At 69.5% G+C, this 27,890-nt stretch overlaps 2 protein-coding genes across 2 annotated transcripts; both read right to left on the bottom strand.

Moving 5' to 3' along the window:
* Positions 1-226: 226 nt before the first annotated feature.
* LOC143164200 (laminin subunit beta-2-like) lies at positions 227-10,553 on the bottom strand. The gene is made up of 33 exons (XM_076346474.1): positions 10,407-10,553; positions 10,093-10,256; positions 9,856-9,991; positions 9,601-9,674; positions 9,310-9,498; positions 9,171-9,234; positions 8,026-8,228; positions 7,819-7,939; positions 7,335-7,523; positions 7,070-7,249; positions 6,881-6,993; positions 6,692-6,771; positions 6,479-6,614; positions 6,145-6,300; positions 5,906-6,033; positions 5,706-5,823; positions 5,396-5,588; positions 5,167-5,310; positions 4,809-5,040; positions 4,570-4,733; positions 4,267-4,491; positions 3,484-3,698; positions 3,300-3,396; positions 2,859-3,231; positions 2,602-2,786; positions 2,284-2,525; positions 2,013-2,216; positions 1,776-1,920; positions 1,189-1,396; positions 964-1,105; positions 692-868; positions 456-615; positions 227-379 (listed from the first exon to the last, which is right to left on the bottom strand). Exons 1-33 carry the CDS (start codon positions 10,447-10,449, stop codon positions 243-245), a joined length of 5,337 nt encoding a protein of 1,778 aa, XP_076202589.1. The 5' UTR covers positions 10,450-10,553; the 3' UTR covers positions 227-242.
* Positions 10,554-10,763: 210 nt separating this feature from the next.
* Positions 10,764-23,940, bottom strand: LOC143164202 (laminin subunit beta-2-like). The gene is made up of 34 exons (XM_076346478.1): positions 23,895-23,940; positions 23,124-23,299; positions 22,910-23,033; positions 22,733-22,806; positions 22,442-22,630; positions 22,301-22,364; positions 22,019-22,224; positions 21,817-21,937; positions 21,243-21,431; positions 20,951-21,130; positions 20,503-20,615; positions 20,279-20,358; positions 19,851-20,007; positions 19,510-19,662; positions 19,242-19,400; positions 19,038-19,159; positions 18,564-18,684; positions 17,839-18,031; positions 17,396-17,539; positions 16,709-16,940; positions 16,258-16,421; positions 15,943-16,167; positions 15,220-15,434; positions 15,021-15,117; positions 14,016-14,394; positions 13,748-13,932; positions 13,445-13,674; positions 13,118-13,321; positions 12,516-12,660; positions 12,224-12,431; positions 11,992-12,133; positions 11,464-11,640; positions 11,223-11,379; positions 10,764-11,044 (listed from the first exon to the last, which is right to left on the bottom strand). The coding sequence occupies exons 1-34, from the start codon at positions 23,923-23,925 to the stop codon at positions 10,911-10,913; spliced, it is 5,490 nt and encodes a 1,829-aa protein (XP_076202593.1). The 5' UTR covers positions 23,926-23,940; the 3' UTR covers positions 10,764-10,910.
* Between the last annotated feature and the right edge of the window lie 3,950 nt (positions 23,941-27,890).

Genomic DNA, 27,890 nt, shown 5'->3' with positions numbered 1-27,890 from the left:
GGGGGCAGGCAGCAAGCGGCTCCCACCCCGGGGGCTCAGGGAGGCCGCTGTGGGGCCGCCCGGGGCGGCCATGGCGGCCCGCGGCACAGGGCAGAGGCGAGGCAGTCTTGCTCTGTAACTTTATTCGCACGGGGGGGTGCCCCGCAGCCCCCCACCCTGCCCACCGCTCCGGGGGCAGGCGGAGGCGGGGTGGGAGAGGCTGGGGGCTTGGGGGGGGGGAGGGTCCAGGCCCCTCCGGGGGATCACTGGCAGGTGTTGTAGATCTGGACCTGCTGGTTGATGGTGGCCAGCACCTCCCTCATCCTGGCCTCCAGCCCGCCCAGCTGGGCCGCCTTGGCGTCCAGCACTCGCTCGTTCCGCTCGTACGCCTCCTCCAGCGCTGTGGGGACGGGGGGAACATGGGTCAGCGCACCCCCCCGCCACCCCAACCCCCCGACCCACTGCCCCGGCCTCACCTCGCAGCCGCTGCAGCTTGCCCTGGGCGTCCCGCAGCAGCCCGGCAGCCTCGTCCCGCAGCCGCTGCGCCCGGCTGCCCGCCTGCTGTGCGCCCTGTGCCCGGTGCTGCACCAGCTCCTGCGCCGTCCGGTACCGGTCCCGCAGCGGCCCCTCCAGCACCTGACAGCCAGCGGGGCCGGTCAGTGTGGGACCCCTACAGGACCCGTGCTGGCCCCCCATGCCCCCGCTCACCCACCTGCTTGGCCTCGCCGGCTCGGTCCCGGGCGGCACCAGCTGCCTCCTGGGCGCGTGTGGCTGCCAGGCTGTTGTTGGCACGTTTCACCTTCAGGGCGTCCGTCTGTCCATCCAGGAGCCCAATCCGCCCCATGGCACCCGCCAGCTGCTGCTCTGTGCTCGCCATCTGGGCCTGCATCTAGGGTGCATGGTGCATGGTCAGGGTGCCTGCACAGTGGGGACAGGGCCCTGCCCGTCCCCGTGGGGCAGAGGCTGCGGGGATGGGGCCCTTACCGTGCCAAGGGCTCTCTCGCTGTGCTGGATGTCACCGGTGGCACGGTGCAGCGCCTGCTCGGCCATGCCCTGGGCTTGCCGTGCCTCCTCCAGCGCCTGCCGCACTGCCTCGGCCGTGCCCCGCACCCCTTCCGCCCGTGACCTGTGGATGGGGCAGCACAGCCTCAGCGCCAGCCCGGGCTGGGGGTCCCCGGGGGGGCCACATCCCCACTGTCCTGGGCTCACCTGGCCTGCTGGGCATCCTGCAGCAGCTGCCCGGCCTGGCGCACGTCGCCGGCCGTCTGCTCCAGGATGGCGTCCACGCTGGCCAGGCTGCGCACCCGCGCCTTGATCTCCTCGGCCAGGCGGTGGATCTGGGCCGGCGCGGCAGGGAGCGACAGCTCCAGCACCCGGCTGGCCACTACCTCGATGCTCTCGGGGTCGGCCCCCTCCTCTGCGGGCAGAAGCCATCAGTGTCCCCCGCTGCGGCACCCTGGGGCGGAGGGGACAGGCGGACCAAGGGGTGGTGGAGGGCAGGGGGGAGCCATGGGAGAGGAGCCATGGGGAGGGAGTGTAGGGCAGGGTAGGGGGGGCAGGGGACGGTTGGGGGAACACGGGATGGTCGGGGCAGGGCAGGGACCGTGCAACGCAGCGTGGGGCAGGGGCTGTGCAGTGCAGTGCCGGGGCGGTGCAGTGCGGGGGTGGTATAACCCACATGCAGTGTGGGGACCATGCAGTATGGCGCGGTGCAGGGTCGGTGCAGTGTGGTGCAGGTGCAGAGTCACGCAGTGCCAGGCAGGGGCAGCCAGCCCCCCCGGCACGCCGGCACTCACGGCTCAGGAAGGCCTTGACATAGCTGATGAGCTCCCGCAGCTCCTTGTTGGAGCTCTCCACGCGGGCCCTGGTCCGGTTCGCCTTGTCCAGGGCCGCCTGCGCCCACAGCCGGGCCTCATCTGCCTTCCCCTTGGCCTCGGCCACCTGGACAGGGACAGAGACCCTCAACGCCAGCCCTGAGGGCTGGGGGGCACGGCCGTGCCACTTGCTCCCACCAGCACCCGTGTGCCACGCACCCTGTGGGAGAGCTGGGCCACGTCGCTGGCGGCCCGCCGCAGCTCCTCCTGGGCATGGCGTGCCCGGTCCAGTGCGCTGTCGGCTGTGGACACGGTCCCACTGCAGCTCAGACCCCCGCAGCGTCGTGCCCCATCCTCATCTCGGCACCCAGCTCCTCCGCAGGGGCTCTCAGAGCAGGGCACGTCGCCTGCCGCACCGCACACCTGCAAGGCAGCGTGGGCTCGGGGCGGCTCTAGGCACCATCCCCCCAGTCCCCTCCCCATGTCCCACCTTCTCGTTGAGTGGGTGCAGGCTCAGCGCCCGTGCCCGCGCCGCCAGGTCCATCAGCGCCCGCCGGCTGGCAGCATTTTGGCGGTTGAAGTCGTCCCGCCGGCTTGCCAGGAGCTGCTCAGCATGGCGCCGGGTGGCCGCCGAGGTGCTGACAGGGCTGGGCATGGCACGGGTGGAGGCGTCCGCCCGACGCTCGGCCTCCCGTAACTCCCCGTGGGACTGGCGGATGCTGTCGTAGGCGCCTGGGGGTGGCAGGGGCACCGTCAGACGCCCGACCGCAGCACTGCTGCCCTGGCCCAGCTCTGCGGCGCGGCTCACCGAGGAAATTGGAGGTCTTGAGGGCATGCAGTTGCTGCTCCAGGTCCTGCAGGCTGTGGTTGAGGGCACGGGCGCCCCGGTCCACTGCACTCAGCACGTGGCTGGCATTGAAGTTGGTGTCTTGGGCAGCAGTCAGCTCTCCCTCCAGCCGCGTCAGCCTCTCCGTCGCCTCCTCTATCTGCCGCCTGCAAGGGAAGGGGGTGACAACCCGCCCCCCGGGGCCACCCCAGGAGCCGTGTGCTGCGCTGGGTGCTCACCGCAGCCCCTCCGTGGCGTGCGTCAGGTGGGCAGCAGTGGCAACAGTGGCATTGCGGGCGGCCACCACGTCACGCACAGTGGCCAGGCTCTCCTCCAGCCGCCGGAAGGTGCCCTCGAAGGCGCCAGCGGCCCCGGTGTGCTGCAGGAGGCTGGCCCGCTGCGCCAGCGCCCGGGTGCGGGCAGCCAGGTCCTGCACCACCCGGTCCCAGTCCCCAAAGCAGGGGTGGCAGGGCTGGCAGGCGGGGAAGGCGCCTGCGAAGCCCCGGGCGCACTGGTCGCAGCGGATACCCGAGACGCCAGGCCGGCAGTCGCAGTGGCCGCTGCTGCGGTGGCACTGGGTGCTGGCGACACCACGGGGGTCACAGTCACAGGCTGCGGGGAGAGCGGGGTCAGGGCGCTGCGGGGCTTGCCACAGACCCCCCGCCGGCACCAGCTCTCACCTCGGCACTGCTGCTGTGGGTTGCCCCAGTGGTGCTCCTGGCAGTCGGCGCAGGTCTGGCCCCCAAAGCCCGGCCGGCATGAGCACTGCCCTGTGAACTGAAAGACACGGTGTGACCAAGGCTAGCACAGCTGCAGCACACCCCCAGCCCCATTCCAGCCCCCCGCGCCCTGTCCCCATCTCACCTGGTTGCAGGCAGGTGTCAGGGCGTGCTGGGGGTGGCAGGCGCAGGGCTGGCAGCCCTGCCCGCTGCCCAGGTTCCAGAAGTTGGGGCTGCAGCGGTCGCAGCTCTGGCCCTCCACGTGGGGTAGGCAGTGGCACTGCCCGCTGCGCCTGTCACACTGGCACTGCTGGGGCCCGCAGGTGCTGGCGTCGGTGCCCAGCGCATTGCAGGAGCAACCTGGAACCAGATGGGCGCTGAGCGGGGACGGGGATGGGGACGGGGATGTGGGTGTTGAGAGGGGATGGCGATGAGATTGGGATGGAGATGGGATGGGGGTGCAGATGGGATGGGGGCACAGGCAGGAACAGGATGGGGATGGCGATGGGTGAGGGTGGAGGCAGGATGGAGTCAGAGATTGGGCAGGGATGGGGTGGGGACCAGATGGAGGTGGGATAGGAACAGCACGAGGACCACTGATGGGGATGGGATGGAGATGGGACAGGGACAGGGTCAGGATAGAGATGGGATAAGGATGGGATGGGGACAGAGTCAAGGTGGCAGTGGGGATGGGATGGCAACAGGGACAGGTATGGGCATGAGATGAGGATGTAGATGGCATGGGACAAGTTGGGCATGGGGACAAGGATGGGGCCGCAGTGCCAGGGCTGGGCAGAGGAGACAGCCCAGAGCAGGGCAGGGCTGCAGGGACCCCACAGCGCTGTGCACAACCATGGACGTGCATGGTCCCCAGGGACATGCTGGGCCCTGGAGGCAGGTCTGTCTCAGCGTGGCTGTGGGTACTCACGCCTGCAGCTGTGCCGCGTGGCGTCCCCGTAGTAGCCAGGCTGGCACTCGGCACAGTGTGGCCCCGCCGTGTTGTAGAGGCAGCGTAGGCAGCGCCCCGTGTGCCGGTCACACGCCTCCGGGTCCGTCACGTCGATGTTATCATGGCACTGGCAGGGCAGGCAGCGCCCTCCAGGCTGCAGCGGGTCCCCATAGTACCCGGGGGCACACTCATCACAGCGAGGACCTGCCGGCACAGACCGCTGGGTAGTGCCCGGGGAGGGGGGTCCCCGAGAGCACTGAGCGTGCTGTGGCAGGCACCCACCTGTGTACCCGGGGCTGCAGTGGCAGACGACCTGCCGGGAGTGGCTGTCCTGGTAGCAGGAGGCGGCGAAGTGGCGGGGGCTGCCAGGCCCCTCAGGGCAGGGGCAGGGCCGGCAGTGCTGCCCGGAGCCCAGCGCCGGGTTCCCAAAGTGCCCGGCTGCGCACCTGTGGACAAGCCGTCAGCGGGGGCCGGGGCTGCCAGCGGCACCCTGCCCCGGTCCAGGTGTGTGCCCCGCTTACCTCTGGCACCTCTCGCCATCCGTGTGGTCGCGGCAGCGCAGGCAGCTGCCTGTCCGGGGGTCGCAGTCCTCGGCATGCCCGTTGCACTGGCAGGGCCGGCAGGCGGGGAAGCCCCAGTGGCCGGGCTGGCAGCGGTCACAGTGCGGGCCGTGGGCACCCTCGCGGCAGGAGCACTGCCCTGTGGTGCTGTCGCAGACAGTGCTCACCGACCCCTCGCTGCTGCATTGGCACGCTGGAAGGCACGGCACCCACGGCGTCTGCCCCCGGCACGTGGGAAGCATCCCTCCCTGACCCCCCCCAGCCCTGGAGTGCCCGGGCTCCTCTCCAAGCCAGGCTGGCACAGCCCCGCAGCACTCACGTCGGCACCCGCCAGGCCCGAAGCCGAAGGTTCCTGGGGAGCAGCGGTGGCAGCGCCGTCCCACGACGTTGGGTTTACACTGGCACTGCCCGCCCTGGGGCTGGCACTCGGCGCTGAGCGAGCCCTGGGGGTTGCAGAGGCAGGCTGCGGGCAGAGAGCGGAGCTGAGTGGTGGCGTCCGCCGCGTGGCGTGGGACGGGGCATGGGACGGGGCACAGGGCCGTACTCACGCAGCGCCCCGTCATGCAGGACAGCCGAGAGGCTGTGCAGGAGGCTGGAGCAGGGCTCGGCCACGGGCGAGGGCCCCGCGGCGTGGAAGGGCTGGGCGCAGCGGTACCGCTCGAAGGTCTCTCTGCGCTCCATGGAGCTGGGGTCACCCGCAATGAACATCTCCAGCGAGGAGTAACGGGGCAGGAGCACCAGCTGGGGGGGGGCAAGTCAGTGGGACGTCATGCCTGTCTCTCCCCGTGTCCCCTGTGGACGTATCCTGCCCCCCCGAAGGGTTGGTGTCCCCCATCCCGCTGCCCGGCCACCCCTCACCGAATCAATGAGCACGCTGGCGGTGGGATCCTGCTGAGCGGCAGCACAGCCCAGCTCCAGGCGGAGGGTGTAGGAGACGCCCCGCTCCAGGCAGATGGGCTGGGGCAGCACCACATACCTGGGGGGGGGCAAAGCAGAGCACAGGCAGCTGGGCGCCTACTGTGAGCCCCGGCACAGCCCGGTCCCGGCGAGGCGCTCACCTGGCACCGGAGGGGAGGCTGGTGGAGAGCTGGTCATCGGCTGGGATGGTGTTTCCACAAGGGCTGCTGGCCGAGACGGGGCTGGGGCGCAGCACCCTCACCCTCACCTCCTGCCAGGGCTCCCGGTGCTGCCAACGGAGAGGGAGCTGTGCCAAAAAGCCTCACCAGCCAGCACTTCCCGCCACCGCCCCCCAATTTGGTGATGCATCCCACCGCCGGCTTCACCATCCGGTGCTCACCTGGGGCTCGTAGCGGATGATCACATCATACTCGGTGGAGAAAGGCACGTCATTCACGTGAAACTCCACCCAGCTGCCCTCCAGCACGCGGGCAAAGCCCGTCCCCGTCCATGAAGCCAGGTGGTCCGTGGGGGGCTCACGCTCCACCACTGAGCCCTGGTGCAAGGTGGGGTTGTGAGATGGGACCCCAAAAATTGCCTTGGCCAGCAGGCACCGTTCTGCCCCGCTGCTCCATTGGGCAGAGCAGTGCCTGCTGGCTTGTGTACCCTGCAAAGAGCCACCCGCTGCCCTGCTCTGCCTGATGCCCCCCCCACAGGACACCTTCATCCCTTACCTGATGCAGCTGAGCATCCTCAGCCTCATAAGTGTAATGGTCCAGGTTGATGCGGTAGAAGCCGGGCTCCACTTGGCCACACTGCCGTCCCACCACATGGCTGCGGCACCGGCACTGCCCTGTCTCCACAGCACACCTGGTACCCCAGCGGCACTGTCAGCCCCAATGCCAGCAGGGATGCCCCTCACCCCCTGCGTCCCTGCGAAGACTCACAGGTTGTCCCGGGCGCCTCCCACGTCACAGTTGCATGGCCGGCAGCCCGGGAGGTCGTGGCTCAGCCCCCAGTGCTCGGGCTGGAGAGGGCAAGGGTGTCAGGGAGTGCCCAGCTGTGGTGCTGCGGCCCCGAGCACTGTGCACAGCCCCTGAGCACCATGCATGGCTCCCGAGCACATCCCCACTCACCAAGCACTGGTTGCAGTTGCGCCCAGTCACCAGCCGCTTGCAGAGGCACTCGCCGCTGACAGGGTCGCACTGGCTGCCCTCGGCCACCGTGCCACGGGGGTCACACTGGCACCCTGCGTGGAGAGCCAGCGGCGTCTGGCAGGGCCGAGCCACTCACCCGACCCCAGTGGGTGCCGCCCCGGTACCTACGCTGGCAGCCCTGCGGATTGGCAGCGTTGAGGCCGAAGAAGCCGGGTTTGCAGCGGTCGCAACGGGGACCGGCCACATGCTCCTTGCAGCGGCACTGCCCCGCGATCAGCCCCCGGGCCGGGTCATCAGCGCCGTCACACAGCCCCCCGTCCAGAGAGCCCTCAGGATCGCAGTCACAGGCTGGGGGCACAGGCAGGGTCAACAGCCTGACCCCCCCCGTCTGGCCCCATGCAGCCTGTCCCGCTCCACACCCCCCGGCACCGACCTCGGCACACCGCGGGGTCTCGCAGGTCCTTGCTGGGGTCCTTGTAGTAGAAGGGCTTGCAGAGGTGGCAGCGGCGGCCCATGGTGTTGTGCTGGCAGCCGTCGCACACGGCCCCACTGGCGTTCCCCGTGGCCAGGAAGACGGCCATGTCGAAGTGGCACCGCCGTGAGTGCTCATTGCAGTCGCAGCCTGCGGGGACAGCACCACGGCACGGCATGCGGCACCCCAACCCCCCACCTGGCAGGCAGCACCCCCAGTGCCAAACCTCTCCAGCCCTGACTCCCCTTACCCCGGTATGCAGCACCCCACTCCCAAACTACGGCCTGCAGCACCCCAAACTCCCCACAGCCGGTCTGCAGGATGCCAGTCCCCACCCAACCGCATCCCAGCATGCAGCACCACAAAACCCCTGGCACAGCGCAGCCTGCCAGCCCCGGCACCGGGATCTCTGTGCCAGGAGCTGGTGCCGGCATGGGGCACTCACGGCGGCAGGCATTAGTGCTGGAGCCCTCGGCTGGGCGCCAGGGCAGGTCGTGGTAGAAGTCCTCACAGCGCTCACAGTTCAGCCCCTGCGTGTGGTGCTTGCAGACGCAGCGCCCGTGCACCTGCCGGGACGCCACGGTAAGGGGCTGCGGGACCGGGCAGCGCAGCCACCCGGCTCCGGCAAGGCACGTGGGGCCAGCTCACCTACCATGCCGTCGGTGGTGGCGGGGGCCTCGCTGAGCGGGGCGCACTCGGAGGCGTGCCCGTAGCAGAAGCAGTTCCCACGCAGCACCAGCTCATAGAGCGCGTAGTAGTACTTCTCCCGGATCTCCCGCCGCGAGTCCAGCAGGTTGTCCCCCAGCGTGTGCAGCTTGGTGAGGTTCACCCGCAGGTTGGTGACGCGCAGCAGGTCTGGGGCAGGGAGAGACCTGCGTTGGCACGGGGTGGCCGGGCTTGGCCATGCGTGGCTCAGCTCTGCCGTGCACGGCTGGGGTGGGCTGTGCATGGCCACGGGGGGCTGTGGGTGGCTCGGCGGAGCTGGGCACGGCTCGGCTCCCCTGTGCACAGTCGGGCTGGGCTGTGCCTGGCATGGGGTGTCCGCACAGGGCTGCACACCATCAGGCTGGGCTGTGCATGGCTTTCTATGGCACGGCTTATTGGCACAGGGCTGCGCATGGTTCGGCTCACATGCACGTGGTTGCACGTGGCCAGGCTGGGCTGTACGTAGCTGTGGTGGTTCAGCTCCCGTGCACGTGGTTGTGCATGGTCAGGTGGGGCTCTGCATGGGCCAGGGCTCTGCAGGCCCCCCCAGCAGATGCAGGCTAGGACCCCACCAGTGCAGATCAAGCGCCCTGAGCTTAGGGCACCTTTCTGGGCGTCGGGGCACCCACTGCTGGGGGCTGTGCCCGGAGGATGGCTGTGCCCGGTGGGCACAGCCTGGGGGCCCCGGCAGGACAGGACAACTCCCCCGGGACTGCAGCTTCCCAGCAGCCCTGCCCTGCAGATTCCTCCCCTCCTGCTCCCAGCCTAAATTTAGCCCTGGGTGATTAACCCGCTGCATCCTACGCCCGGCCCAACTCCTCTGCCCGTCACTGACACCATCCCGCACTGCGGCTGCTGCTCGGCGCTGGGCTCGGCTCCGGCACGGCTCCGGCACAGCCATCCCCCTCTGCTCACCCCAACACAGCCTGACCTTTAGCTGCTCCCATGGGGTGGGGTGCAGGAGGGGCCCGAGACCCCACAGGCTGGATCTGACCCTGACCCCGCCGTGGGGCTCAAAGCAGGGAGAGAGCAGCCAAAATAGCTGCACCCGAAATAGAGCAGCCAGGCAGGAGCCTGGGGCGGGTGACTCACTCTGGATGGCGGGGCTGTAGGGGTCCCGGATGGGGATGGCGGGGTCCAGCACCCGGTAGATCACCTAGGGGGGAAGGCAGGGCAGTGAGGGGAGAGCAAGGGGTCCCCCAACTCTCCCGTGGTGCCACCAGGGCCTCACCTCCCCCTCAGTGGAGGGCTCGATGTCAGAGTAGCGCGACTCGCAGACGACGTCGTCGATGCGGCGTGGGGGCCCACGGGGGATGTGGGGGAAGGCGGTGGCACAGTCATAGGCGAAGTAGCGGTAGACCTTCCAGCTGCGCCCAAAGTCGGCTGAGCGCTCCACCAGCATGGCCGCGGGGCGGAAGGTCTGCGGGACACCCAGCTGGGATAGGGGCCAGCCCCACAGCCCCCATGGGCTTCGTCCCATCCCGTCCCATCCCATCCCGGGTACACGTGTCCTGTCACCCACCTTGAAGGTCATGATGAGGTGGGTGAAGTGGAACTCGGCCTCCAGGTCCAGCTGGATGCTGACGTGCTCCACACCTGGGGGTGGCACATGTGACTGAGGGGAGCACCCACCCGCGGGTCCCTGGGGCTCGTCCCCCCCACCTGGCTGTGGTCCAGGGGCGCGTCCACGTCCGCTGGCTGAGTCACGCTTCCTCGGCGTGGGAGGAAGGGAAGGAGAGCCCCCCGGGACGTCCCGCCGCCCCCGACCACTGCTCACCATTCTCCGACTGCCACCAGGCTTTCTTGGGGCGGGGGGCAAAGGTGGTGACCACGTTCTCGATGCGGTGGCTGTTGGCGTTGGCGCGGGCGTCGTAGGGCCGCCGCGAGTCGCAGACGAAGCACTTCTTCTCCTCCTGCGAGCAGGAGGCTCCGCGGTGTGTGTCCCCACCCACGTCCTGTCCCCCCCATCCCCATCCAGTCCCCCCGGTCCCCATCCCGTCCCCGTCCCGCTCACCTGGAGGTGGCTGACGATGCAGTAGGGCTGGGGCCGGCGCAGCCCGCAGGTGGAGGTGGCACTCAGGCGGGGGGCTCGCCCCACCAGCAGGTCCCCGGTGGCCGGGTAGCAGCTGCCGCGGGCGCAGCCCTGGGGGGCGTCAGGGGCCGGGGCCCCCCCCAGTCCTGCGGGGCGGCGGGCGGCTGAGGGGGCTGGGGGGGGGGGGAGGCCGCGGGGCCCCTTCCGCGGCCGCCCGGAAACAGGGCGGCGGGGCCGGGCCGGACCGTGGCCCCCACCGGGCCCCGCTGGGGCGGGGGGGACACACACACACTCACCGGCCAGCAGCGGCAGCAGCAGGAGGGCGCCGGGGCTCCGCATCGCGGGGGCGCAACCGGGGCGCAAGGGGCGCGCAAAGGGGGCGCAAAGGAGGCGGAAAGGGGGCGCAAAGGGGGCGCTCGGCAGGTGCCCGGCGGTCCCGTCCCGTTCCCGTCCCGCCGGTTCCCGTCTCCGTCCCGGTCCCTCCCGCCCCCCCCCCCCTCCGAGCTGGGCGGCGGGCGCAGCGCTCGGGGCTGCGCGGAAAGCGCGGGGCGGATCCCGGCCGGAGCGGGGAGCGCGGGCGCGGCCGGCCGGCCGGCAGGCGGGAGGCAGGCGGGAGGCAGGCGGGAGGCAGGCAGGCACCGGACACAGGCAGCCGCTGTTCAGGGCTTTATTTGCGGGCGCGGCCGCTCTACAGGCGCCCGCGGAGGGGACGGGACGGGACCCCCCGGGCTGAGGGGATCGGGGGGGCTGCGGGGCAGGACCGGACCCCGGATTCCAGCCCCCGGCCCCGCCGCCAGTCCCTAGCAGGTGGCGTAAGCGTTGGCCCTCTCCCGGATCTCCTCCAGCAGCCCCCAGACCCGCTGCTCCAACGCCTGCAGTCGCGTCGCCTTCGCCGCCATCGCCCGCTCGTTGGCCCCGAAGTGCTGCTCCAGCTCTGCGGGATGGGAGCATGGTTGGGGTGCAGCCCCCCCGCCGCGTCCCCCGGCCTGTGTCACCCTCGGGGCACCAAGCGGGACGTGCCCAGGGGGACAAGGGGGATGTGCACGGGGAGGTGGGCACCAAGCGGGGTCGGGGTGGCAGGGAATGCCCCCCATCACACGCTCCCCCCTCACCTTCCAGCTTCCTCTTGCTGCTGCTGGCCTTGTCCAGGAGGTCCCGGGCCTCCGCTGTCAGCCGTGTCACACGCTGCAGGGCCCCACCGGACACCCCGGCCAGCCCGCTCACCCGGCCCTTCAACACCACGTAGCGCTGTGTCACCTGCGTCAGGTCCTGGCGGCACAAGGGCATGGCAAGGCTGAGACCCCCCCGTACCCCCTCAGTGCCATGCCACGGCTGGGCAGGGCCAGGGCTCACCTGGCTGAGTGTCCCCGAGGCAGTGGTGGCACGCTGTGCCCCGTCCTTGGCTTGCTGGGCCACGCGGCGGGCATCCCGGCCCCGCTCCTGCAGGGCGGTGACACGCTGCGCCAGTTCCTGCAGCCGCCGCTGCGCCCGCGACTCCTTCCCCTCCAGCGCCTGCAGCCTGCGTTCCACCTGGGCAGGCACAGGCACCGGTTGCCGGCACGCATGGCGACCCATTGCGCCCACGGTGCCAGCCCCACCACCTTGGCAAACCCATGGCACCCGCCTCGCTACCCTTGGTGCGCCCATGGCATCAGCCTTGCTCTCCACGGCACCGACCCCATTACTCCCAGTGCCCCCATGGCACCAACCCCATTGCTCCCAGTGCACCCATGGCTCTGACCCCATTATTCCCAGTGTCCCCACGGCACCGACCCCATTGCCCCCAGCATGCCCAAAGCACCACCCCCCTCCCGGGCCATGCTGGCAGCATTGGCCCCACTCCCGCAGCCCCAGCATGCCCGCAGCCCCAGTGCCCCTCACCTCCTTGACTCTGCTCTCGGCCATCCGGATGGCATCCCTGGCGCTCCGCAGGGCGCTCCCTGCCGCTGTTGCCTGCACCCGCGCCGCATCCAGCGCCCGCTGCGTCCCTGCCAGCTCATCCCTCATGCCCTCCGCTCGCTCCCTGCGGCGGCACGGGCAGCTCCAGCCCCTGCCAGCGCTGCAGGATGGGCCCCCACCCCCTGCCCACCCCAGCATGTCCCCCACCACTCGCCTGGCATCCCGTCCCTGCGCCAGCAGCCCCCGTGCCGCGGCCAGCCCCTGTGCCGTGCTGTTCAGCACCGCATCCACCCCCTCCAGCTGGCTGATGCTCTCCCGCATCTCCCGCAGCAGCTCCTGGATCCGGCTGGGGCTGCTGGGCAGGGAGATGTTCAGCACCTGCCTGGCCACCAGCTCGATGCTGCCTGGGTCGGCTCCCTCCTCTGCAGGGACACGGGAGCGGGGTGGGCTCAGGGTGGGACGCTGACCCCCGCTGTGCCCATGTGCCCACCCCGTGCCGGCACTACCTGCCAGGAAGGCCTTGATGCGGCGGATGAAGTCCCGCAGCTGGGCTGTCGCCTTCTCCGCATGGCTGCGGGCGGCCTGCGAGCGCCCCAGCGCCTCCTCCGCCCGGCTCCGTGCCCCACGCGCCAGCTCCTGCACCTCCTGCGTCTGGGGGGCACGGGGCTGAGCGGGGAGCATGGGGCAGCCCCGGGGAGGGGGCGCGGGGGGGGGTGGGCAGGGGCTACAAGGGGACATGCATGGGGACAAGATGGGGGCATGCAAGTGGGTGCAATGGGGTGTGCAAAGGGGCATAGGGGGCATGTGAGGGGACACGAGGGGGTGTGCAACAGGGTACAAGGGGGCATGGAAGGGGTGTGCAAGGGGACATAAAGAGGGTGTGCAAGGGGGTGCAGCAGTGGCCCAAGGGGGCACACAAGTGGCACAAGGGGCATCTGCGAAGGGGCATAAGAGGGACATACAGGGGGGGACATGCTTGGGAGCACGGAAAGGGCACAAGTGGGATGTGCAAGGGGACGTGAAAAGGGGCATGGAAAGGGCACAAGCAGGCCATGCAACGGGGACACAAGGGGCCACCAAAAAAGTGCCATGGAGCCACTACCCCTACCTTCTGCACCACAACACCCAGCTGCCCCAACGCCACCTCCAGCTGCTGCGAGGTGTTATGGGCGCTGCTCAAGGCTCGAGCCGAGACGGGCAGTGCCCCCGCGCACCCCGTGCCACCGCAACGCCGTGTCCCCATGCTGTCCCGGCACAAGGCTCCTCCGCAAGGTGCTTGCTTGCAGCTCCGGTCCCCAGGCGCCCCACAAATCTGTGGTGATGCCAGTGGTGGAGCTGGCAGCTCAACACTGCATGGGGGGAGACCCCTGTGCCGCCCCGCCACGGGGGATCTCCCCCCATGCACCTATTTGCTCCCTACCGGTCCCGCTCTCACCTTCTCATTGATTCCAGCAATGCTGAGTCCCATCACCCGTTTCTGCGCCTCCCGCAAGGATTTCCGTGCTGCGGCTGTGCCGCGGCGGAAAGCATCACCCCGCTGCCGCAGCACCCGCTCAGCCGCCCGCCGCGTCGCCTGCGCCCTGTTCAGCTCGCCAGCTGTGCCATTGGCCACCGCCTCCGCCTGCCGTGAGTCCTCCGCCCATGCCAGGATACTGCGGTAAGACTCTGCGGGTGCCGGCGTCAGGGTTCGGCCGGGATGTTGCCACTGAACCCCCCAGTCCTCGCCGGATACTCTTACCGCCGAATCCAGCCGCTGCCACAGTGCCGAGCAGGATTTGGAGGTGGGAGGCAGTTCGGTTGAGACCCCCTAGCTCGTGGCTCAGCCCAGCTAGCCGGTTGCGGTGCCGCCCATCTGCCTGCGCCAGCTGATCCAGATGTCGCTCCAACTCTTGGAGCTGCTTCCAGAAGTCATCCAGCTCCATCCTTTGGGGGGGGGAAAGGGGTCTCAAGCCTTTTTGTGTGACAAAAGGCGGGTCCCCCATCCCCAGCCCACTGCACACACTTGCCTGGTGCCATCCAGCCGCCCGGGCAGCCCGTCAAGGAGGGGGCCACCGGGGCTGCCACCCTCGCCCAGCAGCCGCTCCACGCGCCCCAGGGCCTCCTCCAGCGCCCTCAGGCGGCGGGGGCTGAGCGGGAGCACGGACCCCCCCTCCCGCAACGCCCGCGCCTGCGCCCCCAGGCGCCGCAGCCAGTCCCGCAGGCTGCCCAGGGCCAGGTCCCAGCGCCCGAAGCAGGGGTGGCAGGGCGAGCAGCGGGGGAAGGCCTCCTGGTAGCCCCGCTGGCAGCGGTCACAGCGCAGCCCCCCAAAGCCCGGCCGGCACTGGCACTGCCCGCTGGCCTGCTCACACTGCAGGCTCTCAGTGCCCAGCGGCTCGCACTCACAGGCTGCGGAGACAGGCAGCAGCATGTTCCAGCCTCCCCAGGGACCCCCATGTCCCCAGAGTGCCACCGTGTCCCCAGCGTCCCACTGTGTCCCCCTGCATCTCCAGGGTCCCACCATGTACCCAGGGTCTCCTATATCTCCACAATCCCACCATGTACTCAGGGTCCCCTGAGTCCCCCATGTCCCCAGAGACCCACCAAGTCCCCAGGGTCCTCCATGTCCCCAGCATCCCACTGTGTCTCCAGGGTCCCCCATGTCCCCAGGGTCCCATCATGTCCTCAGCATCCCATTATGGGTCCAGGGTCTCCCATGCCTGAAAGGTCTCATCACGTCCCCATGATCTCACCACATCCCCAGGATCTCCTGAGTCCCCAGAGTTCCCTGTGACCCAGCGTCTCCCCAGGGCCCCCATGTTGAGACTCTCACTGTGTCCCCAGGGTCCCTTATGTCCCCAGGGTCCCACCATGTCCCCAGAGCCCCCCATGTCCCTAGAGTCCCACCATGCACCCAGGGTCCCTCTGTGACTCCCTGTTTCCCCAAGACCCCCCATTCCCTGGGGCTTCCATGTTCCAGGACACTCCACGTCCCCAGAGGCCCTGCGCCCCCAGTCCCTGGGACGTGCCCCCACCTCGGCACTCCCGCTCGGGGTCTCCCCAGTGATGCTCCTGGCACTGGGAGCAGACACGGCCCCCAAAGCCGGGCTGGCACTGGCACTGCCCCGTCACCTGCGGCAAGAGTGGCCTGCTCAGCTGGGCGGCTCGCCTGGCGCCAGGAGGGCAGCAGAGCCATGCCAGGGTGTCGGGGTGCCGAGGTGTCGGCGGTCTCACCGCGTCGCAGCCAGGGTGCAGGGCATGTGCGGGGTGGCAGCCGCAGGGCTCACAGCCCCCTGGCCCCCCCAGGCTCCAGAAGTGGGGTGCGCAGCGGTTGCAGCTCTTGCCCACCACGTTGGGGCGGCAGGCGCAGGCGCCTGTGCCGCGGTCACAGGTGCAGGCGCCGGTGGCGCAGTGGGAGGCCAGGGTTCCCTGCGGGTCGCAGCCGCAGCCTGCAGGCGGGTGGGCAACCACATGGGGCTCAGCCCGTACTCCCCACCCAGGTGATGACCTCCTGGCAACTGGCCCCAGCACCCCAAATCCCCTGCCTGGCCCCAAAGCCATGCACAGCCCCAACCCCCCCAATCCCAACACTGCCCCCCCCCGACCCCGATCCCTGTCCCCTGCCCAGCCCCGACCCCGGGCACAGCCCCAAACCCCCCAGACAACCCCAATCGACCCTGACAGCCCAACAACCCCCCCCGCAACAGCCCTAAAACCCACCTGGCCCTGACCCCACGCAGCCCCAAACCCCCAGACACCCCCAAAACCTGGCCAACCCACACCCCCATACACACACAACCCCAATCCCCCCACACCCCAATGCAGCCCCAATCCTCACCCCCCACTCCGACCCCTTGCATCACCCCAAAACCCCCTGCACATCCCCCAACCCTCACACGGCCCCAGCCCCGGCACAGCCCAACCCCCCGCCCCGGCGCAGCCCCCCGCCCCGCTCACGCCGGCAGCTGCGCTGCAGGGCATTGCCGTAGTAGCCAGGCTGGCAGTGGGCGCAGCGGGGCCCGGTGGTGTGGTACAGGCAGCGCAGGCAGTGCCCCGTGCGGGGGTCACAGGCCCCTGGGTCACTGGTGTCGATGTTGTTGTTGCACTGGCAGGGCCGGCACACACCCCCCTCCATCTCCGGCACCCCAAAGTAGCCGGGGGAGCAGCGGTCGCAGCGGGGCCCTGCGGGGAGGGGGGGCCATGGGTGGCGGGGGTCCCGCAGCCCCGGTGCTGGGGGGGTCCCTGCTGCACGGCGCCTGCCCTGCCCCTCACCGGCGTATCCGGGTGCGCAGAGGCAGACAATGTGGTGGGTCTCCTCGTCGGCATGGCAGGCGCTCCCGTGGTAGTGCCGCGTGCCAGGGTAGCCGGGGCAGGGGCAGGGCCGGCACTGCTGCCCCGAGCCCAGCACCGGGTCCCCGTAGTAACCGTCCTGGCACCTGTGAGGACAAGAGGTGAGTGCCCTGAGGGTCCGTTCCATCCCATCCCATCATATCCCATCCCACCATCCCATCTCATCCATGCCATGCCATGCCATGCCATGCTATCCCATCTCAACCATCCCATCATATCCCATCCCATCATCCCATTCCATCCTATCCCATCCTATCCCATCCTATCCCATCCCATTGTATCCATCCCATCCCATCTCATCCCATACCGTCATATCCCATCCTACCCCATCCCATTGTATCCATCCCATCCCCTCCCCTCCGATCAGGCTCACCTCTCGCAGTGCCGGCCGGCGGTGTGGTCGCGGCAGCGCAGGCAGCTGCCCGTCCGGGGGTCGCACTCCTCGGCATGCCCGTTGCACTGGCAGGGCCGGCAGGCGGGGAAGCCCCAGTGGCTGGGCTGGCACTGGTCACACTGCCGGCCCACGGCGCCGGGCTGGCACCGGCACTGCCCGCTCACCGCGTCGCATAGCTGTGACACCGAGCCCTCCGGGGAGCAGGCGCAGGCTGCGGGATGGCACGGCTCGTGTCAGGGACATGGGAGCAGGGACACAGGGATGGACAGACAAACAAACAGACGGGGGACCAGCACCCAGGGCATGCCCAGCCCACAGGCTACGGCACAGGAGGGCTCACGTGGACGCGTGGGTGGGCAGACGGATGGGTGGACAGACAGATGAGTGAGTGCAAGGCAGAGCAGCGCCCACCCCAGGCAGGAGCACAGGGCTCGGATGGACGGATGGATGGCTGGCTGGAAGGAAGGAAGGAAAGATGACAGAGGGGGAACTGGGACCCAACCCACAGGCTGCAGGACAGCAGGGCTGAGATGGACATGTGCATGGACAGATGGACAGACAGACAAGTGAACAGGCAGATGGGCAGCGAATGGGGCTCTGACGGCTGGACAGACAGACAGACGGCAGGGACAGGGATGCCCGGCAGGCGCAGATCCTGCTACTCACGGCTGCAGCCTAGGGGCCCGAAGCCGTAGCTGCCCGGGGTGCAGCGGTCACAGCGCCGGCCGAGGACGTGGGGCTTGCACTCGCACTGCCCTCCCTGCGCCTGGCACTCGCTGCTGCGGGAGCCCTGCGGGTCGCACTGGCAGGCTGCGGGCAGCAGGGCCAGCATGGAGCCGGGGCTGCCCTGCCCGCACCCTGCCCGCACCCTGCCATCGCTCCCCTGCCCTCCCCTACCATGGGCATGGCCTCATCCTGACCCACTGGCGCAGGTACTCCCGCCCAACCCTCCAATGGGCATGGCCTCATCCTGACCCACTGGCGCAGGTACCCCTCCCCACCCTGTCATGGACACAGCCCCATCCCGACCCACCGCACCGGGCACAGCTCCACCCTCGCCCGCTGCCCTGGGCACGTCTCCCGGCCCCGGCAGGGTGCCCCCCACTCACGCAGCGCCCCGCTGTGCAGCAGGGCCGAGACGCTGCAGACCAGGCGGGTGCAGGCCTGGGCCAGGGGGTGTGGGGGGGCCATGCGAAATGCCTCCAGGCACCGGTACCGCTCCAGCTCCTCCCGACGTGCCGCTGCCGCTGCCTCCGCGCCATGGAAGCCCGGCAGCTCTGACACCCGTGGCAGGAGCACCAGCTGCACCGGGCAGCAGGAGGGGGAGAGGAGATGGGGCTGGGGGTGCACAGCCACCCCCCACCATGGGACCTGGCCTCTGCTCCTGGGCCAGATCCATCTGCCCCGGGGCAGCCCCAACCCTGCTGGGGGCTCGACCGCCCTGGCCCCATCAACAGCCCCAGCTCCACTGATATTCCCATCTAAATTGCCATCTCCACAGGCATCCTCATCCCCATTCCCATCCCCGTCGACATCCCCAAGACCAGCCCCAACTCCATCAACATCCCCAGCCCCATTGATATTTCCATCCTCATCCACATCCCCATCAACAACCACATCTCCATCCCCATTCCCTTTCCCCATCCACTTTTCCATCCCCATCTCATCCCCATCCCATCCCCACCTCCATCCCCATCCCATCCCCATCCCCACCTCACCCACCTGCAGCCCCAGGTGGATGTCGCTGCCCACCCCAGCCCATGGTCCCCCGTCCCTGCCCATCACCCCACCCCTGCCGAGCCCCAGGCGTGGGGTGCAGCGGGACCCCCCTCACCGAGTCGATGAGGATGAAGGCGCCGGGGTGGCGCTGGGTGACACCGGCCCGTTGAAGCCGCATGGTCACCTCATAGGGGGTGCTGGGCTCGAAGCAGAAGGGCCGGGACAGCAGCACATACCTGTGCAGAGGCAGGTGTCAGGGCACGGGCACCCCAGGGCCACGGGGAACGGCCAAGGTACAGCAGCAGCACCCGGCCATCTTCCTTGTCCCTGTCCCTATCCCCATGCCTCACCTGGGTGGCAGGACTGTCCCTGTTTCCATCCCATCCCCATCACTCAGTTCTGGGAGTGTGGCAGGGCTGTCCTTGTCCCTGCCCTGTCCTGATCCCTGTCCCCATCCTCATCCCATCCCCATCCTCATCCCATCCCCATCCCATCTTCATCCCACCCTCACCCCATCCCATCCCCATCCCCACCGTCATCCCCTCCCGCCCCCATCCTCATCCCATCCCCATCCCCATCCCCATCCCACCTCTGGCTGTGGGGCAGGCTCTCGCGGTACATCTGCTCGGAGGGCAGCAGGTTCCCACAGCGAGAGCTGGTGGGCAGCGCCTGGGAGCTGACACCGACCACGGCCTCCCAGTCCTCAGCCGACTGCAGCGACAGGCAAGCCAGCATCAGGGCCGTGCCGTGCCGTGCACGCTGTGGCCGTGGCCTTGGCCATGGCTCCGCTCACCTCGGGCTCGTAGCGCAGCAGCAGCTCGTAGTCCATGGGGTAGGGCACGTCATCCACGCGGAAGGTCAGGCCAGCCCCGTCCCGCACCCGGGCGAACCCCGAGCCCGTCCACGTCACCATGCGCCCGGCACCGTCCCGCACCACCTCCTCCACATCCGGCTGGGCAGGGCACCGGCACAGCTCAGCCCTGGTCCCGCCGGCTCTGTCCCCCGTCCACCCCTGCCCCGCAGCACCCCGCCATGCCCCATTCCAACCCCCCGGGGCTCACCTTGGGGGGCTGCTGGCGGCTGCGGCGTGAGGGGGCGCGGGGCTGGGGGGCACGGGGGGGGCTGCGCTGGTGCCGCGGGCGCCCCTTCCGCCCCCCCGGCTCCCTGGTGTCGTACTCCAGGCAGTCCTGGGGCACCTCAGCCCGGACGGCACCCTGTGGGGATGGGGTCAGGGGACGGGCACCATGCACGGGGACAGCCGTGCATGGGGACAGCCGTGCACAGGGCACGGTGACGGCCACATGCAGGACAGGGTGACAGCCATGCATGGGACACAGTGCGCAGTGACAGCCATGCACAAGCCCAGGCTGGGAGTTGCAGGGACCCCCCCAAGGAGACCCACCGGGAGCTGGGGGTGGCTGTGGCCGTGGCCGGTGGCCCACTCGGCCTCATAGGTGTAGTAATCGAGGGGGGCGCAGAAGAAGCCGGGCTGTACCTGGTCACACTGCCGCCCCATGAGGTGGGGACGGCAGGGACAAGCCCCATCCTCCATGGAGCACCTGGGGGTGACCGTCTTGTCCCTTTGTCTGTCGTTCTGTCCGGCTCTGTCCTCACCCATCCCTCCCTCCATCCCTGTCCCCATCCCTCCATCTCAGGGGATGGAGATTCCCCCCCACCCCACCCCTCCCAGCCCCCTCTGCCTCTCCAGCCCTGTCCCCATCCCTCCACTGATGTCCCCGTCCTTCCCTCCCCCCGTGCTTGACCCCCAGCCCTGTCCCCACTCCCACCCCCCCGTCCCCATGCCCTGGCAGGAGCTGTGCTGGGCCCCACCGGTTGCTGTAGGCTCCCCCGAAGTCGCAGGCGCAGGGCCGGCAGCCCCCCACATCGTAGCTCAGGCCCCAGAACTCGGGCTGCAGTGAGAGGGGGGGAGCATGGGGCAGGTGTGGGGCCAGCCTGGCCCAGGGGGGTGCCATGGCGCTGGGGAGAGTCAGGGCCACGGAGCATGGTGTGGGGCAGACTGTGGGGCAGGCTGTGGGGCAGGCTGGGGCACTCACCACGCACTGGCTGCAGGAGCGCCCAGCCACGAAGCGTTTGCAGTAGCAGTCCCCACTGATGGGGTCGCAGGGGGAGCTGCCCGCCACCGTGCCCCGCGGGTCACACCTGCACGCTGCCCCCCACACACGCATGCACCCCCACACGTGAGGGGCTGCCGCAGCCCACGGGCTTCATGGCCCTCCCTCCCCATCCTGTGTCCTTCCATCCCTCACACCTCCATCCCCATCTCTCTCTCCCCATTCCTCCATCCACATCCCTCCATCTCCATCCCTCCACCCCACATCCCTCCACCCCACATCCCTCCACCCCACATCCCTCCACCCCACATCCCTCCACCCCACATCCCTCCACCCCACATCCCTCCATCTCCATCCCCCCATCCCCACCCCTCCATCCCCATCCCTCCACCCCACATCCTCCCGTGCCCATCCCTGGGTCCCAGCTCACGCTGGCAGCCCTGCGGGTCGCCATGGCTGAGGCCGTAGGCACCGTGCCGGCAGCGGTCACAGCGGGGACCAGCCACATTCTCCTTGCAGCGGCACTGCCCCGCGATCATGCCCAGCGCCACGTCCGTGTGCCCATCGCAGGCACCTCCGTCCAGTGAGCCTGCCGGGTCACAGTCGCACGCTGTCCAGAGAGAGAGAGACCGTGGGGAGCTGCAGCTGCTGGCACTGGGAGCCTTGGGGTCAGGCCTGGTGGCACCGGGAGCCGTGGGGCCGGGGCAAGCTGTGGCACTCACGGGCACAGGCGGTGGGGGCGCGGATGTCGGAGCGGGGGTGCCGGTAGTAGAAGGGCTTGCAGAGGTGGCAGCGGCGGCCCATGGTGTTGTGCTGGCAGCCGTCGCACACGGCCCCGCTGGCGTTCCCCGTGGCCAGGAAGACGGCCATGTCGAAGTGGCACCGCTGCGAGTGCTCATTGCAGTCGCACCCTGCGGGGATGGCACAGCGGCACGGCATGCGGTACCCCAACCCCCTGCCTGGCAGCACCCCCACCCTGGGATGCAGCTCCTGGATCCCAAACCCTCAAGCCCCAGCCTGCAGAACCCCCAGCCCCACATCCCAGCAGGATGCACCCCAACCTCCCCAAATGGCAGCCTGCATACCCTGACCCCCTCAAACCCCAGCCCCACATACAGCACCCCCAACCCCAAAGCATGGCACACGGGACCCTCAACCCCCAGCCCCAAGCTATGGCCCCCGGGATGCTGAACCCTCCACACACAACATGCAGGACCCCAAAATCCCCCAACTCAGCACGTGGGACCCCAAGTCCCCGGGCACAGCACGGTGCTGGTGCCAGCGCGGGGCACTGACGGCGGCAGGCGTTGGTGCTGGAGCCCTCGGCTGGGCGCCAGGGCAGGTCATGGTAGAAGTCCTCACAGCGCTCGCAGTTCAGTCCCTGCGTGTGGTGCTCACAGACGCAGCGCCCGTGAATCTGAGGGGGGAGCACCCAGCTCAGCGTGGCCACCGGGTCCCACGGAGCACCATGCTGTGCTGGCGGTTGCGTGCACCTCACCATGCCAGGGACGGAGGACGGCGGGGTGCCGGGTGCCGGCGCACAGTGGGCGGCATGACCGTGGCAGAAGCAGCTCCCGCGCAGCACCAGCTCGTCCACAGCGTAGTAGTACTTGTGCAGCACCTCCCGACGCGAGTCCAGCAGGTTGTCCCCCAGCGTGTGCAGCTTGGTGAGGTTCACCCGCAGGTTGGTGACACGCAGCAGGTCTGGGGCAGGGCGGCACCATCAGCACCTGCCCCGCCACCCACCGGCCCCACAGCCCCGGAACCCCCGGCCACGCACCCTGGATGTCCGGGCTGTAGGGATCCGCCACGGGGATGGAGGGGTCCAGCACCTTGAAGATGACCTGGGAGGAGGAAGGGGTGGGTGATGCCAGATGCCCAGCCCCCCAGCCCCCCTCTGCACCGCCCCAGCCCCACGCACCTCCCCATGGCTGGAGGGCTCGATCTCGGAGTAGCGCTGGTCACACAGCACCTCGTCCACCAGCCCCGAGGGCTGGCCGGGGATGCCAGGGAAGAGCTTGGAGCAGTTGTAGGCGAAGTAGCGGTAGACCTTCCAGCTGCGCCCGAAGTCGGCCGAGCGCTCCACCAGCATGGCCGCGGGGCGGAAGGTCTGCGGGACACCCAGCTGGGATGGGGGGCCAGCCCCGCAGCCCCCGCAGGTCCATCCCGTCCCATCCCACCCCATCCCAGGCACTCACGTGCCAGGACCCACCTTGAACTTCATGATGAGGTGGGTGAAGTGGAACTCGCCCTCCAGGTCCAGGCGGATGCTGACGTACTCCACACCTGGGGGAGACAGAGAGGTGATGGCCGAGGCCAGGGAAGACCCCCCCGGGTCCCATGGCCATGCAGGCCCAGGGGGACAGCCCCGCTGCCGCCCCAGCCTCACCATTCTCCGACTGCCACCAGGTCCGCTGGCCGTGGGGGCCACTCAGGTAGATGACGTTCTCGATGCGGTGGCTCTCGGGCAGGGACGGGTCCCGCGAGTCGCAGGTGAAGCATTTCTCCGAGTCCTGTGCCGGGGAGCGGCACCATCAGGGAAAGGGCGGCTGGAGGCTGTGCCGGGGCTGTGCCGGAGCCATGCCAGGGCCAGGTGGGCTCACCTGGAGGTGGCTGACGATGCAGTACTCCTGGGGCCCGTCCAGCCCGCAGGTGGAGGTGGCACTCAGGCGAGGGGCTCGCCCCACCAGCAGGTTCCCGGTGGCTGGGTAGCAGCTGCCGCGGGCGCAGCCATGGCTCGGGTCAGGCTCCTGCCAGCCCCCCACTGCCGGCACCCCCACTGCAGGGAGCAAGGGCATGGGCTGGGGGCTGTGCCAGGGCCCCCGGGTGTCCCTTGCCCCCCTCCCCATGCACCCCGGACGCCTGCCCAGCACCCTCCCCACCCCCAGCCGTCCCATCCCGTCCCATCCCTGCATCCCAACCCACTGATGCAGCACGAAGCTCCATGACCCGGAAAGGTGCTGGCAGCAGTGCCGGGGCCTCGTGACCGGGGGGCAGGGCATGGGGCTGGGCGGGCAGCAGGGGCGAGCCGGGGGCTGGCTGCTGCAGGGCTGGAGAGGCCGGGCAGGGGGTGGCTGCCCGTGCTCCTGCGGGGCCAGGCAGTCCCTGGGGCGCCGAGCGGTGCCGGGGGGAGCCGGGAGCCAGGTCAGGCGCTCGCTAATCCCACCAGGGCTCAGCGCAGCCCAGATTCCCCGCTGGGATTTGTGGCGGTCAGGCCCTGGCTGCTGCTGGCCGGGGAGCATCGCCATCGCCACCACCTCCACCGTCCAGCACCCTCCACCCGGGCTGGGGTCCTGGGGCCACTGTAGCCCCTGGCACCGTGGGTGTGCAGGGTGCCCAGCCGCACACGGTGCCTTACCAAGGCCAGCGCTTACCCAGGAGGAGAGCGAGCGCCAGGAGGTCCATGGGCAGCCGCAGGCTCTGCTTGGGGGGACATGGAGACAGCGCTGCAGCAGGGCACAGGGTAGGGCATGGGGCGCAGGGCAGCCGGGCATGGGGCGCAGGGCAGCCGGGGCCTGGCCTCTCCCAGCTCTGGCACAGCGGCGCGCCCCAGGGTGCTCCCACCCAGCTCTGGCATGGCAGTGCGCCCAAGGGACAGCACTAGGAAGCAGGGTCGGGTGGGGCAGTTGGGTCCCAAAGTCCCCCGGGGTGGCACCCCGTGCCCACCCCAGTGGCTGTGCCCCAGCCCCGCATGGCCCCGGGGGGGCTGCGGCACACAGACCTGGGCGCACGGCCGTGCCCTGCACCCCCAGACCTTGCACAAGCCCCATCCTGCCCTGCTTGGGGCAGATCCCTCCCTTCGAGTGTCACTGGTATCCCCAGGGGGTCCCAGCACCGGGCCGGGGTCAGCTGGGGAGAGGAGCCAGGAGCACCGGAGCCGGCTGGGCAAGGTCATCCCTGCCACTGGCCGGGGTCCCGCTGTTAAATTTAGGCTGGAGCTGCCTTTTGTGCTTCCTTCTCTCCCGGCACCTCCCGCTCTCAGCCTCGCAAGCACTGGATCAAAGCCTGGTCCCGGCGCTGCCCAAACACATCTTTCCTGTCCCCGCGTGGGAGCCAGCCCGGGACAGGGGGGCTCGGGGCAGCGGGGGGAGCCGTGACTCTGCCCCGCCACCGGCCCCGCTCGAAGCCGCGCCAAGGCAGCAGGTGAGGCGGCACAGGGCCGCGTGCCGATGAGAGGGTCCCCGAGCCCCATGAGCCCCCGATACCTGGTGTCCTGCGGCGTCCGGCGGGGCCGAGGCTGGGGGCGAGGGCAACGTGGGACCCGCTGCCCCCCAGGCTGGGCGTGCAGAAATGAGCCGGGGCGAGGGCGACGATGGGATGGCGGCAGCCGGCGGCCCCCCTTCCCCGCGCACGATTCTTATTCAAATGGGCTGCCCGCTGAAAGGGACGGCGGTCTCCAGGCTACGGGAATGTCACTGCCGATTCCTTCTGCCTGGAGGCCCCCGCTGCCTGCCCGCCCGCGGAGGCCAGGCCGGCCAGGCGTCGGCAGCCTGGGCACGCCCCGGCCCCCGGGCGGCACGGTGGGCCCCGCCGGCAAACAAAAGGGCTCCTCGTGGGCCGGTGAGCCAGCGGCGCCGCGTTCCCCAGGCTCCCGGCACGACGCAGCAGGAACGTGCCTGCCGCCGCTTGCAGCAAGGCATGCGGGGCGGCACGGCGGGACAGGCACCCAATGCCGGCACGGCTGCACGGGGGGGCCGCGGCACCGCTTTTTGCCCCAGCTGGGGATGCCCCATGGTGGAGGCACTGGCACAGCTCGGCTACAGGGTGGAGCCGCACCAGGCGTCTACCCTGCCAGGAGCTTGCCTGGGCACAGCCATGATGCCGCCGGCCAGGCACGTCCCTCCCGAGGGACTCGGCCCTCCCCACCACCACGGCTCCCTGGGCAAAGTCCGGCACGCGCCAGCACAGAGAAGTGCATGCAGGCGTGGGGGGACTGAGCCCGTCTCTCCCGAGGGACCCCACGGCCCCTTCCTTGTGTGTTGCCTCATGCCGGCTGTCAGCGCCCGGCCTGTGCCCCGGGGCTGTGCCGCGTGCCAAGGGCTGTGCTGTGCCCCGGGGCTCCCCGCTGGCATGCCAGCTCCTACCTGTGCCCACGGGGCCTGCTGTGCCGGGCAGGTGGCGGTGGCCTGGGTGGGCTGCAGAGTCGGCCAGCTCGGCCTGGGCTTGGCTGCTGTTCCTGGAGGAGGGCGGCCAGCGCCTGTCTCCTCCTCCGGCAGCTGTGCCAGGCGAGGGGAGGGACCTGCCCACACCGAGCTTTAAGCCAAGGTGAGGCAGAGGCCAGGTACAAGCCAGCGGTGGCCCACGCACGGCACGGTGGTGCCCCGTGCCCAGGCTGGCTGGGAGCTGGCACACGGCATCCCCGCAGCACTGCCGTGCCCGGTCATGCGGTACACAGGGCCGCCGGAACAGGCAGCCCAGCCAGGACTCACCCTGCACCACACGGGCTTGTCTGTACCTATTCAGGGCACGTCTCCAGCAGCGGCACTGGGAGCCCCGGGGTGGCACGGCAGCCAGTCGCACTCCCCCGGCACCCATGCCGGATGGATCCTGCTCCCCTCCCGTGGGCACCATCATGCCCTGAGCCAGGGCCCCACTCACCCTGTGCCGATCGGTGCTGCCTGGGATCCTTTGGACCAGCCGGGCTGGGTGCTGAGCCGGCAGCCCTGGAGCCCTGTGGGGAGCACGGTTGCGCGCCGGGGCCAGGCTCGACAGAGACCTCACTGTCACACAGGGATGGTGCTTTTTATTAGCCAAGGCCAAAGGAAGGAAGAGGAGCTGTGTACTCTCCACGCCAAGGCTGCGCTCTTGCCGCCCACCGGCAAGCAAGGTCACGGGCAAAGCAGCAGCTCCCCAGGCTGCTGGCCATGGAGGTGCCAAAATCCGTGCCCCCAGGGACACCCCGATGCAGCGCAGACTGGTCCCACGTGTCTCGGTGGGGTGAGGGATACTGTGGGCAGAGCCCTGCCAGCTCCCCATGGCTGTGCTCTCAGCAGGCGCTGGGAAACCCAGAGGAAGGGCAGGGCTGTGCCTGGCAAGGCTCCGGCAGCGCAGGGTGGTGGCCAGGCACCACCACCTCCTCGGCTAGGAGAGCTGGCAGGAGATGAGCTGATAAAGAGCCATTAGCACTGGCCAGCATGTCTGTATTGCAGGGATCTTGCCAAGCAAGCCTTATCTGCTCTGAGGAGATCCAAAGTGGCCTGATAAAGGTGACTGTAACAGGATCTTCAGCCCTGAAAAGCAAGGTAAAAGTGGGAGGGAGGGATCCTCAGCGGGATCTGCGGGACAAGTGAGGTGTCCCAGCCCACGTCCAGGCACCTCCTGGCTCCCCCGAAGGCTGCTCTGACTTCCCACCCAGAGCTGCAATCCTCCCAGCCGCCCCACAGCTGAATGCGTGGGGGTGGCCCCTGTCTGCCCGCGGAGATGACAGAGCCGGGGGCAGCTCCGCTGGCTGGAGATCTGCCAGCAGCTCTGCCACAGCCCTCCATCACCAGCGCTTCAAAGCTGCTGAGCACCCCCAGCTCCCTCGGGCACCCACGGCCTCGGCTCCACCAGCACCTTTCAGCAGCCATTAGAGCACTTTCGCCATTGTCAGCAGATCGAACAGCTCGGAGGGGCGGCAGTGGGAACCGGCAGTGCTCGCCGCTTTGGGGCACGCAGAGGAGGGGCCCCCCAAAGCCTCAGCAGAGCCTCCGAGCTCCTGGGGCAGTCTCTCATGCCTGGCCAGCCCTGCTTGGACCGACTTCAGTGCGCTCAGCGGGCGGCCAACACTTCCCTGAACATCCTCAGCGAGCGGGAGAATCGCTTAACCACTTCCTTGCCTGAGGAACCAGCTCCGGCACTGGAGCTGGTGTTTGCCCGGGGCCATGGTCCCACCACCATTAGTGCCGGGTCAGTGCACCAACGGCCCCGTGGCACAAACCGCAGCTGGATTGCACGCGGGTGAACAACGGCATTTCTGTTGAATTAGCCGGCCGCAGGGTCCCGGCTGCAGAACAGGCAGATCCAGACAGAAGTCGGAGGGTGGGCAGGCAGGCGGGAGCTGGCAGAGCACCTGCCAGCGCAGCGCTGACCCGGCGTGTTTCTAGGAACTAACCTGGAATACGGATTTATGCCAGTTTACACCAGTTCAGCACCAGTGGCACTCATCTGGAGCGTCTCCCATCCTCAGCCAGGCATTCTTTAATGGGGCTTGGGTAACCCCAAACCTCATTGGGGGAGACTGGGGGGAAGAGGTGGTGGTGGTCTCCAGCTGAGCGTGCCCCACGGAGCAGTTGGGCACACAGGAGAGGCCGTTTCATGGGGCTCACACGGGGCTGGGAGCAGGAGCCCTGGGAAGGAGCAGCAGTCTGGCAGGGCCCAAAGAAAAGCTG

This window comes from Aptenodytes patagonicus, chromosome 8 (assembly GCF_965638725.1).
Source record: "Aptenodytes patagonicus chromosome 8, bAptPat1.pri.cur, whole genome shotgun sequence".
NCBI lineage: Eukaryota > Metazoa > Chordata > Aves > Sphenisciformes > Spheniscidae > Aptenodytes > Aptenodytes patagonicus.
The sequence above is the reverse complement of the archived record's forward strand: the minus strand, read 5'-3'. Positions and strand labels throughout refer to the sequence as shown.

Coding starts and splice junctions, on each gene's coding strand:
- LOC143164200 (XM_076346474.1), bottom strand. CDS start 10,449: ATGCGGAGCCCCGGCGCCCTCCTGCTGCTGCCGCTGCTGGCCG. Junction 5,589..5,705: donor CCAGCGTGCTCATTGATTCG/GTGAGGGGTGGC, acceptor GCCCCCCCCCAG/CTGGTGCTCCTGCCCCGTTA. Junction 3,232..3,299: donor CCCACAGCAGCAGTGCCGAG/GTGAGAGCTGGT, acceptor CTCTCCCCGCAG/CCTGTGACTGTGACCCCCGT.
- LOC143164202 (XM_076346478.1), bottom strand. CDS start 23,925: ATGGACCTCCTGGCGCTCGCTCTCCTCCTGG. Junction 17,540..17,838: donor GCTGCACAGCGGGGCGCTGC/GTGAGTGGGGGG, acceptor TGCTGCCCGCAG/CCTGCCAGTGCGACCCGCAG. Junction 16,168..16,257: donor CTGCGCACCCGGATACGCCG/GTGAGGGGCAGG, acceptor CCCTCCCCGCAG/GGCCCCGCTGCGACCGCTGC.